The sequence below is a fragment of the Nannobrachium achirus genome (genome assembly GCF_963921795.1).
Source record: "Nannobrachium achirus genome assembly, chromosome: 8".
In the NCBI taxonomy this organism is placed as follows: Eukaryota; Metazoa; Chordata; class Actinopteri; order Myctophiformes; family Myctophidae; genus Nannobrachium; species Nannobrachium achirus.
In genome coordinates this window covers 53,132,521-53,147,564 of record NC_137817.1, presented here as the reverse complement: position 1 = coordinate 53,147,564, position 15,044 = coordinate 53,132,521, and the positions used below count along the sequence as shown (strand labels likewise).

General features: G+C 44.2%; 1 protein-coding gene across 6 annotated transcripts in view; it reads left to right on the top strand.

Annotated features, from left to right (window-relative positions):
- Window positions 1-15,044, top strand: part of tenm4 (teneurin transmembrane protein 4) — a gene marked incomplete at both ends in the record, with an annotated part of 418,773 nt that overhangs the window by 244,914 nt on the left and 158,815 nt on the right. For all 6 annotated transcript variants that reach the window (XM_080731250.1, XM_080731249.1, XM_080731248.1 and 3 more), the window contains one exon: window positions 13,676-13,937. In XM_080731250.1, coding sequence (XP_080587376.1) covers window positions 13,676-13,937 — 262 coding nt within the window. The remainder of the gene's footprint in view (window positions 1-13,675; window positions 13,938-15,044) is intronic.

The following is a 15,044-nucleotide window of genomic DNA, read 5'->3' as shown; positions in this document are numbered from 1 at the left end:
TGCAAACACACAGCCTGAGCCTGCGTGAGAATAGTCCAATATAAATTAATTCCCTTATGCAAGATGAAGCTGTATGTTTTTTGTACAGCCTACTACTCCTTTACATTCAATTTGTTCAGTCCCAACTATACAACAGGACTTAAACTGTTGTTTTTGGCTATGTTTTTGCACCTGCTTGTCATCCATGCATTATAATTATTATGTCCGGTATTTTTATCAGATGTCCGATAAATTTTAATCATGCCGGTCACGGTGACCGGCTGTTAAAAATCCTAGCGCGACCTCTGATATATATATATATATATATATATATATATATATATATATAGTATGCATTTAGATATAGTATGTATGAATAGATGCCTTTCCTATAGTGCAAAACAAAGAAAATAAAAAACATGTGGTATAATGAATTACGTTAGGTAGCTTGAAGGCACTCTTAGGCTGCATGGGATTTGCAGATCAGAAGTGCAGATAGACCAACTAAAGCTACTGCAGTTGTGTTAGTTATATTGTATTATTGTATTTTACATAAATACCATACAGATTGGTCATAATACAATTGTATTCAAAAAGAAATCAAACCAAGTGAGAAATGAGCCGTGCTATTTATGAGTTAATTTCATTACACGTCCTGCAAACTGTGCGAATCTTGGCCAATGTGACCCTGGGCGAACAAAAAAATTTGAGCAATTTGTGCCAACTTGTTAGTTGCTACCAAGTTGTAGACCAGATGTAGGCTACGCTTCGGGATGCTTTGTCCTGGACTCTTCGTACCAGACAATTTCAGGAGCACAGCTGAAAAAAGGGTTGCAGCTTGGAGGAAGATTTTGGGTTCATTACAATACCATGTTTAAGGCAGTCAAGGGGACTTTACCTCGTTTGTTTTAGCTTGTTTTTGACACTTGCTTTGGCAATGCAAACATATTTTATCTCATGGCAATAAAGTTCCTTTGGATTGAATTGAATTGAATTGAATTGAATTGAATTGAATTGAATTGAATCCGATTTTCTGGAGTACAATCCTCATACTACACATATCCAGTTTGACACTCTTTGCTTTGTAACCACAGCACATAAAGTGGGATGTCATGCTAGAGTGGTGGATAATGGCCATATGGTGGTAAAGCCCCAAGACTAGTGGACCCAGAGACAGAGTTGAGGCCTGTGGGCATGGCTGAGAAACAGTAGGTTGGGAGGTTTAAGGATAATAGCCTTCATGGTGGTGTAATATCTGAGGATTGTGACAGTTGTTTATGATGGTGTTTACCATCAGAAATACGCTCTACTTGTAATTGTCATGCTCTTTACGTTTTTAAAATGATCAACATGACCTTTACTCACCGGGTGCTGACGACGCGTGTTCGACGTGGCTGATAGGGTTTTGTATTAAACGGTAGCTCGCTGTCTGGGGCAGCCGCGGCTGCAGAGAAACACTCCCAAAATGCAACGGGAGATAACGTGACCAGGAAGCCCAGTTGCACGAGCCAGTGTTATGAGATTCACGAAAGTGAGAATTTGTCTCTGCATTAATGGTTCCCACAGTGGTCAGGGCGCCTGTTCAGAGAGGGGTGGAACCGGGGAGGATAGCGTGTACCTCCACATGCGTTACGCCCCCCTGGTGAAGCTCCTTAATGTCAGGTGAAAAGAAGATGGTGGCATGACGGATCGGGTATCGGAGGAGACCCGTTGTTGTCTTTACCCTCCCAATGACTACTGTGGGGATTAGCAGGGATAGGTCTAACGTAGAGTATGGGGATGGGGGAATTGGCTTGACACTAAATTGGGTATATGGGAAAAAATGTTTTCTTTTATTATCTTTTAAGGGCAGGGTTTCTTTTCCTTACAACTGAATGTGTACGTACCGTGATCGCCTCAGATCTTGTGATATTTTGTACCAATGATTATTGTGATTGGAATGTGATTTGGGGTGCCATCACTATGTGTGTACCTGCCTCATTGTGACATTGTACCTTAATAAAAAAGATTTGAAAAGAAAAGAGATTCACGAAAGTGGATGCATCTCGTAATCTAACTCCAGATCACTTTCATGTTTAAAACAAGCGCTTTGCAACCGGCCGTTACAAAAGCACTGATGTCACTTTTCTGAGTGAAAGAAAATACGATTGCATGGAAATACCGGAAATACTCGGATTACATTTACTCAGATTACTTTTACTCCGAGTCTCCGAAATATGGTAAAAAATACAATAAAATACAGTGGCACTCTGTGATTAAATAATTATTTAATCAACGGCATTCAATGTGTTCATAATAATAAGATATATTTATTTAATATATCAATATCGTCACTGTCGGGCAGAAACCTCGTATCTCCAAGTTTCAAATGTGTACGTCTTTTGGTAAAGCAAAGCCCTGCTTCATCATACAAGACTGTCGCACAAAACTAGTGAAAACTGCTGTTTTCACTAGTTTAGTACATTTTATAGATGATAAATACAAAACGAACGGTTTTGGACATACAAGGTTTCCACCCGACAACGACGATATATAAGACCATTCACCAGACCATTCTTTCTGACACTCTCATCATTTTATTATAGTCCTCCTTTCATCCCGTCAGAGGGATGGAAATCACGCCATGTGATGATGTGGTTGAAGCCTCAGTTGTCCTCCTGCATACTGTAGCTCCCTCTCTTCGGGAGACTTCTGACAAGTTGTCTTGGCACGAACATCGTGCAGCGAAGACAGTGGAAGGGGTGCAGTGCACACTGCACAGCAGGAGGTCGCTGCATGTATTCTCTGTCCATCAAGTAGAATCAGAATAATGAATAAAGCATATGAAGCATTAAGCATCAGCAGTGGGGTAAAGTAACTAACCCAAGTAGATTTACTTAAGAACTGTACTTAAGTACAATGTTGAGGTATTTGTAGCTGTACTTTACTGGAGTGTTTCCAGTGCTATACTTTACTAGAGTGTTCCAGTTTTCTGTACTTTTACTTCTGCTGCACTACATCTCAGAGGCAAATATTGTACTTTTACTCTGCTACAATTATTTGACAATGTTAGTTACTTTTTAGATTTTTATTTTTATTACAAAACATCCACTTCAGCTCTGTATACATTTCGGACATTTGAAAATAGCCGATCAAAAGCTCACAATGCATTGCGATGCGTCATAAACTCAAGGCGCTTTACAAAAACTCTATACAAACAACTAAACGAAAATGAATTGCCATAAGCCTGAATAGGTGTCTTTTCAATGCAGCCTTAAAAACTCATACCCTGCCAAAAAAGAAGTTTCTATGATAAAAACGTCTTTAAAACGTCTTTTTCACTATGGACCTCCCTGCCAGACGTCTTCTGAACGTCTTTTTTTAGCGGTGGTCACAACGCTCCTATACGTGGCCGTGTGTGTGGGTCTGTCTGTCTGTCTGTTTGTCTGTTTGTCTGTCTGTATGTATGTCTCCGTGTCCGTAGCCTGGCCCTGCAGTAACCTTTTCTGACCACACATGTTAAGGGAGGGGCGCTGTTGCACACACACACACACACACACACACACACACACACACACACACACACACACACACACACACACCACCGCTCAGTTCACACGAGTGTGATTTTTTTTTTTTATAATAAAAGAAAAAAAAAAAAATTTTGAAATTTTTTTTTTTGAAAAAAAAAATGTTGGACCTCCAACAGTGTACTAGGCATGATCGCGATCGCGAAATTGCATGTTTAACCCCCATACCAACCCCATCTTTCAAACATGGCAGCCATGTTTGTTTACATTTGAAGAAAACATAAGGGCTCCTTTCTCCTGAATGCCTGAACGGATTTCCAAGCGGATTTTTTTGTTTGAAAGCTGTGAAAAGCATGCACATGCATAGTGCATGATCTGTGCACGAATGTGTGCACCAGCGTGCACACTATTTTTTTAACCCTTTGTTGGCGAACCGGCAATATAAGAGGTCATCCCACTTTAAATATGGCACCGACTGAGTTAACACCCATGGAGCCAAACTCGTTCAGTAACGAGATACGGCCACTGGAGGTCACTGAGCCAAAACTAAGTTGTCTCGTTGAGAAACGAGACAAGGGGTTAACTGTGCAGCGTGCTGCTGCGCGCATGTTGTGTTACCTGTGAAAGACCCTGGTCCATATGTCATAACGTGGCTCGCACAGAAACAAAATGGATCTTCTATAGGCTGCATACACTATTCTATGCTGAAACATAAAAAGGGCTTTATCTCTGAATAAGGTGCAAAGAACGCCAGGGAAGCAGAGATCTGTTTGTTTTCACTGCGACACTTTACCGCGATGGTCGGCCCCGCGGTTTGGATTTTAGTTTTGCAAGCGTTTGTAAACAAATGGATTATCTTCCTCAATCGTCAGCGGACACTCACGTGCACACGCACAAAGCTTCCGAGGCTCTTCAAAATAAAGTGTAAGTGGACGGCGGCGCCAGCAACAGCTAGAAATGTTAGAAACCTTGGCTTCCGTTGTGTTAAAAGAGTCCAGTGTTGGAGCATGGCAAATATCCAATGGTAGAGAGTTCCACCGGGTGGGGGCTGCCACCCTGAAGGCTCTGTCGCCTAAGGTTTTCTTGTTTGCAATGGGGACAGAGAGGAGGTCCAAGTCTGCAGACCGCAGCTTCCGTGACAGAGTGGGTTTTCAGAATGGGTTTCTCATGTATGGATCTGGGTTGTACAATGTACACAAAGCTTACTGTACAGTACACAAAACATTCCTCTTAGAAGTCAGGGAAGATCCTTGTTGCCGAGGCGAGATCCTCCATCACAGCATAGCTGTGGTTTTGTGTTTGCTCTTCCAGACCCCCCCCCAGCCCCAGCCCACCCCCCCAGCACCAACATAAGTCACTGACGCCCTAAAAGCCTGCATCCTTGCTGCTAGGTCGATCATTCCCTTTTTTCCCCCTCTCTTTCAGTGGCGTCAGTTCAGCAAAAGCTAGGGTATGGCAAAGATGGGAGTCCTCATCAGGAAAAAAAAAATAGGTTTTGTCAGTTTTTTTCCCCCGGGTTTCTACGGTTTCTTGGGCTGGATATGGCAGCCTGGAACGGTTGTTCAAGTGCAGCTAAACTTGGCATGTTGTAAATGTGCCACAGTTAACAATAATGCATTGCACCTGTGCAGCTGACCTGTGGAACCTGGGAATATACCACGTTGTCAAGATGGAAAGAATACAACTTAAGTGTGGAGAATAAAATTATAATACCTTGTTAAAGTGACCATTTAGTAAAATGTTGCATTTGTAGTTATTTTACTGTAATTTAACACCATAATAACCAGCACAGATAGACAAAGAGACATTCATGGATTTATATTTAAAAGTAACTTTTATTTCCCCCCTGGACCCAGGGTATGGCAGCTGCATACCCCTGCCATACCCAATTGACGCCCCTGCTAGTCTCTCTCTCGTTCCCTCCATGTTTATGTCGATCCGCCTCCTGCTTCATGCAAAAATCTCTCTCTCTCTCTCTCTCTCTCTCTCTCTCTCTCTCTCTCCCTCCCTCCCTCCCTCCCTCCCTCTCTCTCTCTCTCATCCCTGTCTCATCATCTACACCGTCCTCTCACATTCGATATGCGTTTACATATCTTCACGCTCGTCTCCTCGCGATCTTCCTCTCTCTCTCTCTCTCTCTCTCTCTCTCTCTCTCTCTCTCTCTCTCTCTCTGGGGACTCACGTCCTGTTCCGCTGCACTGGCTCGCCCCCTTCCATCTTTTCGGCATGCGCGGCTGCGCGCCCGCGTCCTCGTTTTTGTGTGATTCCTTTTTTCCCCCGTCCCTTTCCCCGACATGCGTGGGTCCATCCATCGCTCCTCCGCTCCCTCCCAGCCTCCAGTGTGTGTAAACAGGGGCGTCACAAGGGGGGGGTGGGGAAGTGGGACTGAGTTACTAGGGCCCAAGGTGGAGGGGGCCTTAATTATTCTATATACTTTAGCTATTGAAAAATAGCAGATGTACAAGCTCACAGCGCGGCACCGAGTGCCGCGCTGCGAGCTTGTAGATCTGCTATTTTTGAAAAGTCGTGAAAATGTGTACAAATCTTTGAATATATGTATTTTTTAAGCAAACATTTGTAGGACAAATTTTGCTTCTGGGAGGTCCCTGGAACTAAATGTTTAGAGATGGGGGTCCGTTGCCAAATACATATCATTTTGGGGGTCCTTCAAGTGAAAAGGTTTGAGCGCCACTGACATAGAAACATTGAACATTTCAAAGACTTTCTTTCAAAGACTTTCTTTCAAAGACTTTTTCACGATTTTTCTAAAATAGCAGACCTACAAGCTCGCAGCACGGCACTCGGTGCCGCGCTGCGAGCTTGTAGATCTGCTATTTTTCAATAGTTAAAGCGTTCACGGGGGGCCCACGGTGAATGCTTGTACCCGGGGCCCAGAAATTCGGTGCGACGCCCCTGTGTGTAAACAGTACTCCATCTCCCAGTGTTCCCCTGTAAACATGGCCCCTGTCTCCCGCTACTCCCCGGCAATCACTGTAAACAGGCTCGCTGCAGCGTGAAATCAGAAAGGCACCTGCTCAGCCACTTAGGAATGGGAAAGCTGTCTATACTCGTTTTTATGATGTGTTCTTTATTGTCCAAGGGCTTATTTAAAAAAAAAAGAAATCACCTCCCACCCACTCAACTTGTTCTATACAGGGTAAACTTTTCTCGTGTCTGGAAAACTAAAAGAGTTTTTTTCCTGTTTCTTTATGGCTGGTTGTCTTGCGAGCTTGCATGGTTGTGTGAGGGTACCTACTGTGGTGGTGGTCAAGTTTATGTAACATGATATCATGGACAGAAGTACAGTTTAACACTCTGGTCAGTGGTGAAGTAGTTCTGCCAAGAAGAATGGTCAGATGCTAGAGTTGTCTGTGTGGCTCCAAGGCCTCTGGGACGAGCTGTACCATAACAAGATAGGCTTTACCAAAACAATAGCTACTCAGTCCTAGTGAGACATCTAGACTCTTACATGCTATCCAGTATCAATGATGTATCATAAGAGCTAGATATTAATATAATCAATGAACACATAATCTACTCTATAACGTCACACACAATCAATCATGATAATCTCTAATCTACTACACTACCCAAGGGGACACAGGGAGAACATGCAAAATCCACACAGAAAGGCCCTTTCACCAACCCCACCTATAGGGTATGCGCCCAAACCCCACCTATAGGGTATGCGCCCAAACCCCACCTATAGGGTATGCGCCCAAACCCCACCTATAGGGTATGCGCCCAAACCCCACCTATAGGGTATGCACCCAAAGCGTCCCCAGCGGGAATCGACCCCAGGACCTTCTAGCTGTGAAGCGACAGCACTATTTGTCCTAATATGACCAAAGAAATAATTGAAGCATAGGATATAGCGTGCTGCTTATTAGAGATTCTAAAATAAAATATATAAATAGTCCTTAGTTACTTTCCACCACTGGCTGCTGTATGAGCCGAGCCACTCTGACCCGGCTCGGCTCTTTGGTAAAAAAACACCCAGCTGCGGTGCACTCCTCCTGGGGAGATTGCATCACCACCATCCTCCCGTGACTACCGGAGCGGTGGCACTGCAGCCCACGCTGCTGCTACACACACAGCACTTCTCTCTTAAGAGCCAATTAGCACCTGGTCATCCAGGGAGCCCCCCCTGGGACGGGGCCTTGCCCCCCCACTCGGGACAAGCCTCCTCTCCCCCCAAATTACAGGTGAAGTGGTGCCAGGGACGTGCTGGCCATTGGGAAAGGCGGGACAACTCCCGAACGGCCGGTTCATTCCTGGCCGGTCCAGGCCGGGCCATTAGGGAAAAATGTAACTGTTTACACAAAAGTAAAAATTAAACTGTTTACACAAAAATAGTGAAAACAGCAGATCTACAAGCACACAACGCCTCGCACCGCGAGGCGTTGTGTGCTTGTAGATCGGCTGTTTTCACTAGTTTAAATCATTTTTTTAAAATGATAAATACTTAACAAACTGTTTTGGACATACAAGGTTTCCACCCGACAACGATGAAATATAACTGTTATTGGCCCACTGGCTTGTCACTTTGTCACAAATCTTTGAGTAGCAGCAGCGCTATAGAGAGAGATCTCTCTCTATATAGCGCACAATGAGGGCCTCTCCAACTCGTTTTCCCAGGCTGAATCAGGGGCCCAGCACGTCCCTGGCGTCCGCTATCGTTTTTTTTTTTTGCCAACACTTCCTCCTCGGACCACGGCTGCTATAAAAAGACCCCACTCAGCTTGTGGGGGACGGGAGGGAGGGGAAAGGGGGTGATTTCATTGGCTGAGGCCGTGGACAAAAGGTCTGTTCCACCCTTGGGTGTTTGTTGCGCCCTTGGCACAGGGGGGGTTGTGTTGTGAGAGTTGTTTGGTTTTCCCAGCGACGCCGAGCGGAGGTTGTTGGAACTGATGGGGGTCCCTGATAGCGATGACCTTGCGCCGGCGCGATCCGTCACCGGTCCCCCTTGATTCCCTGATCCCCTCCCCGCCCCCACACACCCCACTCCCCCCCACCCCCGCTCAGCGTGTGTCTGTGCGTGACAAACCCGGCGTTAGACCCTGCCGGGGCTATAACGCACGCACTCGGACAGTGATGTAAAGTAACTACGTCCATTTACTTAAGTACACTTTTGAGGTATTTGTAACTTTACCTGAGTATTTCCAATTTCCAATGCTTTTACTTCTATTCCACTACACTTGGATTCAAATATTGTACTTTTACTTCACTATACTTATTTGAACACTTCAGTTACTAGTTACTTTGCAGGTGTAAATTATAATATTATAAAACACACATTAACCCACTTTAGCCCTATTTCATACCTTGGCTATTTGAAAATAGCCGATCTACAAGCTCACAACGCGTCGCGATATGTGAGCTTGTAGATCTGCTATTTTCAAAAATTTAGTACTTTTACTTGTGGTACCCCTATAAGCACATTTTGATGCCAATACTTTCATACTTTTACTCAAGCACATTTTTGAATTCTGGACATTTACTTGTATCGGAGAACATCTACAGTGCAGTATTGATAATTTTACTTAAAGGAGTAGTTCACCACTTTTCAACCTGTCTTCATATAATAGGTCCTCACTAATGGTCATGATAAAATCACAATTTTTTTCTACTTAGTCCAAGTCTCCTAGGAGAGCTGTGGGAAGTTCAGAATCCATAGTCTTGTGACATCATCATTTTCCAAAAAAAAGAATTATCAATATTTTTGAAAAAAAAAAAAAGATTTTTATTATCGCGAGAACAATGGCTTCCACTTTAAAATTGCAACTTTTCAGGAATAGAAAGCCTGCAGTTTCTATAAGCTGGATTGGCAATTGATGATGTCACAAGACTATGGGTTTCTGACCTGCCCACAGCCCTCCTCTGAAAAAAAAAAAAAGAAAAGCTATTTTTGAGTGAGGATCAATTATATGAACATAGGTTGAAAAGTGGTGGAGTGCCCCTTTAAGTACAAAATGTGAGTACTTTTTTTCCACCTCTGCACTCTGGAAACACCTCTGGACACCACCCCCGCCTCCGGCGGCGGTGTGCTACGCTAATCGATGGGAGGATTCACTGGCTGTTATCAATCACGACAACAGCCTTAAGCCATGTGACAAACCTTATTAAGCTACCTTACGGCTGGGGCCCCGCGCTGCCGCGGAGCCCCGGGGGGAATGCATCACGCTCAAGGAGTTAACCCTGCCAATGGGAACTGGCCATCCTCTCATACGAATGATGAACAATCATTGGCCGGCGCCGCGGCCGATGTATATTCATCATGAACCCAGTGGCCACTTTACTATATCCCCTCCTCTACACACACACACACACACGCACACACACACACATACACACACGCTCGCACACACACACACGCACACGCACACCACGCACGCACGCACAGTATGCTTCTCAAGGGTAGTAGAGGTGAAACTTATAGTATGAATTTCAGGGGTTGTGGGGGGCATTTTAATCATTCGTCTGCAAAGGCCCATAAAAGTGTTTTTTTTAACAGGTTTGTGTTAAAGATAATAATTATAATAATACATAGATATATAATCTTGTGTATCCATACAACTATTCCACCATCTCTGAACGCTGTTCAGAGTATGGAAATATATTTTAAAAATATCTTTACATTTCATTTTAGAATGTCCATCTCTAATAAGCAGCACGCTATATATGTACGCTTTGATTATTGTTTACTCATATTAGGACACATTTGCGCGTCTGAAAGACGAAACAGAAGTGGAGAGGAGTAGGCGTCACATCCGCTCTATCCTCTGATCGTTTTCAGAGCTTCGTGTTTTGACGAGGCAAGCTCGCTCTGTGGGGATAGTCTTAACACACGCATGACTGAACAGGCCATTTTGACCTTTTTTGAGATTTAGAAATGGAATTAGATCGCTCAGAAAGCTTAGGGTTGATACCCTCACAAAAACATGCAGTAATCCTGGTCTCAACAATGCCTCCCCCTGGCCAGCCGGGGCGCCTGATGGAGGGGAAAGTAACTGGTTGGAATAACGTGTTCCTTCCACGCGCTACGTCCAAACAAGGGAAATCGCCACTGTCAGGTGAAAAGAAGCAACTTGGATCCTCATGCATAGAAGGAAGCATGAGGTCAGTCTGTTGTCTCCCCAGGCGCGGCAGAGGGAGAGCAGAGCCCAGGATTACATAGGCAATTGGCACTGGGTGAAAATGGGTTACAAAATCGTGGGATAAAAATGATAAAATAAAATAAAAGAAAGCTTAGAGCATGTTTTGCCTTGTTAAAACGTGACGGAATGAATTGGACGGTGGAAGGCACAAGGCATGTGCCTTAAGTGTGTGAACGTGGCCTACAAAGTAACATGTTGCTAAAGTTGTCAAGCAATTGTAGCGGACTAAGTACAATATGCCCCTGTAGAGTAGAAATACATTATTGAAAAATGTAAATACTCAAGTAAAGTAAATGTACTCGAAATTGTGCTCAAGTAAAAGTGAGCGCACTGCAAATACTCAAATCTTGGGGGTTTGATTGATTGAAGACTTTATTAGAAGTTTGCATAGGAAAAGGTACAGTTTCATGACGGTACAGTTCACTGGTACAAGGTCTACTAAAAGGAGATCCTAGAAAAGACTAAGCTTATTTCCACAGGAAACCATTTAAGTCTACCATTTAATCTCATATAACATTGAATGACAGACAAATTAGAACACAGTACTATGCAGTAGATATGTAAAGAAAAGAAAATGAAAGAACAAAAAGAAAGAAAACAGTAAGTCTAAACAAACAGTAAGTATATACAAAGAAGGGGCAGGGGAGGGTAGGGCTGGGCTAGGTTTTTTTCTTTACCAGTTGCGAACGGCTGCTGCCTGTAAGTGGTTTTTCAGGGCAATTTTAAAGGATGCTAGGGATCCACACTCCTTTATGGCCTTCGGTAAGGCTTTCCACATTTTGGTGGTATAGCAGAAGAACGAGTTTGACCCTTTGTTGGTTTTGACTCTGGGTTGAAAGTGATCTGTGGCACTGCCTCTGGTGTTATGGACATCCTTAACGTTTATAAAGTAGGTCATGAAGAGGTCGCTGTAAATTATCCCACGTCTGAACCTAAAGGCGTGGCTTCTCCGCTCATTTGATAATTTCTTCCAAATGAAAACCCCACCGCTTATGATGACATTCCTCCTCGTCATCGTTTTGATTGGTCGAACGAACATGCTTCATCGCGTGTCGCCGGGCGGGTTATAGCGGGTGCACCTGGAAGATAAAGAACTGAGCGGTTTAGAGCCGCGTTATTCCTCGCCGACGGCACGGCTTTTCAATTTGTCGTAACGTTTGGGTCGTTATGCTGACGTTTAAGTCATTAGGGTGACCGTTAACTCGCTTGATCTCTTAGAGCAGCGCTTAATTAGAAACCTCGGGGTGGGTAATGTGTGGCGTTTGAATTCTCGTGCGCACACAGCCGTAGATTAGAACCGCAGTTAACCCATTTAGAACGGGTTCACATTATTGTGTATCATTATTTTATGCTTTAACTATTGAAAAATAGCAGATAATCAAGCTCACAGCGCGGCACCGAGTGCCGCGCTTCGAGCTTGTAGATCTGCTATTTTTGAAAAATCTTGAAAATTTGAATTTTGACCCGTTTCTATAAGTGTCTTTTGAATCCTTCTAAGATTTTTTGAAAAAACCTGTGTTTCTATGTCAGCAATCTTATCTGGCTATAGCCATCGTCAAAGAAAAGGTCCTTTTCACTTAAATGGAGCTCAGTTAGTCTGTTCTTGAGAGACTACTATGTCAGTGGTTCTCAAACCTTTTCATTTGAAGGACCCCCAAAATGATATGTATTTGGCCACGGACCCCCATCTCAAAATATTTAGTTCCTGGGACCACCCAGAAGCAAAATTTGAGTTACAAACGTTTGCTTTGAAAATACATACTGTATATTCAAAGATTTGCACACATTTTCACGACTTTTTCAAAAAATAGCAGATCTACAAGCTCACAGCGCGGCACTCGGTGCCGAGCTGTGAGCTTGTATATCTGCTATTTTTCACTGGTTAAAGCATTCAATAATTCTAGGCCTAAATGGGTTTTAATAGCGGTCGGCTTGATCGTTTTCAGGTTGAAAAATATGACAGCCTAAACGCCTCCCCCTCCCCTGGCGTGTGTGAATGACCATCCATCCCAGCAGGTTGACACTGTTTATGCTACTGGCTCTGAATGTCGGCCCTGGGGCAGCGTTGATCCTCTCCTCTTCCCCGGGGAGAGGATCATCGTGTTCGCTGACGAAAATGAAATAACTAGCCAAAAATGTTGGCGAGGAACTGGTGGAGAAGAGAACCAGTAGAACAGAAAAGACAAGTCATGTTATGTTTGGTTGCGCTCGGGTGTTGCGCTCTGAAAACAGCCGATCTACAAGCTCACAACGCGTCGCCCTGCGACACATTGTGAGCTTGTAGATCGGCTGTGAGTTGTGTAAAATATAGACTAGACTAAAACTAAAACATTTCAGATGACTAAAATATGACTAAAACTAAATAAAATGCTATCACTAAAGCTAAAACAAATCTAAATTTGCCTTCAAAATGAACACAGCTTTGGTTGTGAAATGGGGACCTTCTGCATAGTTACTACGTTCTACTTTTGGTACTTTTACTTTAACTTTTTTATTTTTAAGTGAAGTTTTAATTCAATTCCTTTTTACAGAGTATTTCTTTACATTGCAGTATCGATACGTTTTACAAAGGAGGACTTTTCAACAACCATTTTTCTACCCATCTTCATATAATTGGTCCTCACTAATGTTCATGATAAAATAGCTTTTTTTTTTTTTCAGAGGAGGGTTGCAATGTTAAAGTGGAAGCCATTGTTCTCGCGATAATAACAATCTAAATATTGGGGGGGGGATGATGATGTCACAAGACTATGGATTTCTGAACTTCCCACAGCTCTCCTCAGAGACTTGGACCGAGTAGAAGAAAATGGTGCTATTTTATTATGAACATTAGTGAGGACCTATTATATGAAGATGGGTCGAAAAGTGGCAAAGTCCAAGTAAAACATGTTGAGTACTTTACCCACCACTGATCTCTTCTCGTGCCTCTGTGTGTGTTTGTGTGTGTGTGTGTGTGTGTGCGTGTGTGCGTGCGTGCGTGCGTGCGTGCGTGTGTACGTACGTGCGTGCGTGTTTCCTCCCGCCACACAGCTTCGACCTGGTGACCAACGGGGGCGTGGCGGTGGCGCTGCACTTTGAGCGCGCTCCGTTCATCACGCAGGAGCACACGCTGTGGTTGCCGTGGGGACGCTTCCTGGTGATGGACACGGTGGTGATGCGGCACGAGGAGAACGACATCCCAAGCTGCGACCTGAGCAGCTTCGCCCGGCCCGGACCCGCCGTGGCGCCCGCGCCGCTCACCGCCTTCGCCGGGTCCTGCGCCGAGAGGGGCTCCATCGTCCCCGAGATCCAGGTGCGACTACCCCCCACACCCAAACCTCCCCCCCCCCCCCCCCCCCCCACACACACATACACACATACATACAGTACAAACACACACTTCAATTATCAATTCAATTCAATGGGCTTTATTGGCATGAGAAAACATACGTTTACATTGCCAAAGCAGAAGTGTACACGACACAATCAGAACAAAATATGTACAACTGAAAGGAGTGTAACAGTTTTCATGCATCAAGGTTACATGCAGGCAGAGCAGGGATACTGTATGGTCTTTAAGGTGGTTGGGTTCCATTTGATATCCTTCCCCTATCACAGCGGCTTACGAATCTTGCTGCTGTGTTTGCACTTTGTTGTACTTCACCCAGCAGATATGGGAGTTTTATTTTTATTTTTATCATTGGTCATGTTTTCATACTCTCCTTGGGTGGTTATGATATGAGAATGTTAGAGAGGCAGGGGCTGAAATTCCTAAAAGGGTTAGTGCCTTGAGTGCCTTCAGGTATGGCATGGCATGGAAAATCAGTCGCCCAGAGGCAGCACAGCAGTTTAAGGTTACAAGGTTACAGAGAAGTATGAAAAAAAAAGTACTGTTGAGCAAGGCACGAAAAAGAAGAATATATACATAAAGCGCCCCTACTCTGCTGGGGTGACTAAAGAGTAGAGACTAGTCATCGCCTGGTCATTTTGCGTTACTTTCTCCACATTGGCTGACCCCATATTGTAAACCTTAGACCAGTCTAAGTCACTTACTTTCCTATAAGTGGATAACGTGCGAGTGTGTGTGTGTGTGTGTGTGTGTGTGTGTGTGTGTGTGTGTGTGTGTGTGTGTGTGTGTGTGTGTGTGTGTGTGTGTGTGTGTGTGTGTGTGTGTGTGTGTGTGTGTGTGTGTGTGTGTGTGTAATGCCTGGGATTCGAACTCGCATCTCCCGCATGGAAGTACTGGGGGAGATATTAGACGTTTGAGGCCATCAGGCTCAGAGTTACTCTGATACCTCTGCCCTGTGGTGTGGAGTGGTGAGATCTACACATGGGTCTCTCTCTCTCTCTGGACTGTTTTGTTCCAATGATTCATACCACACTGTGTCTGAGAGAGAGAGAGAGAGACAGAGAGAGAGAG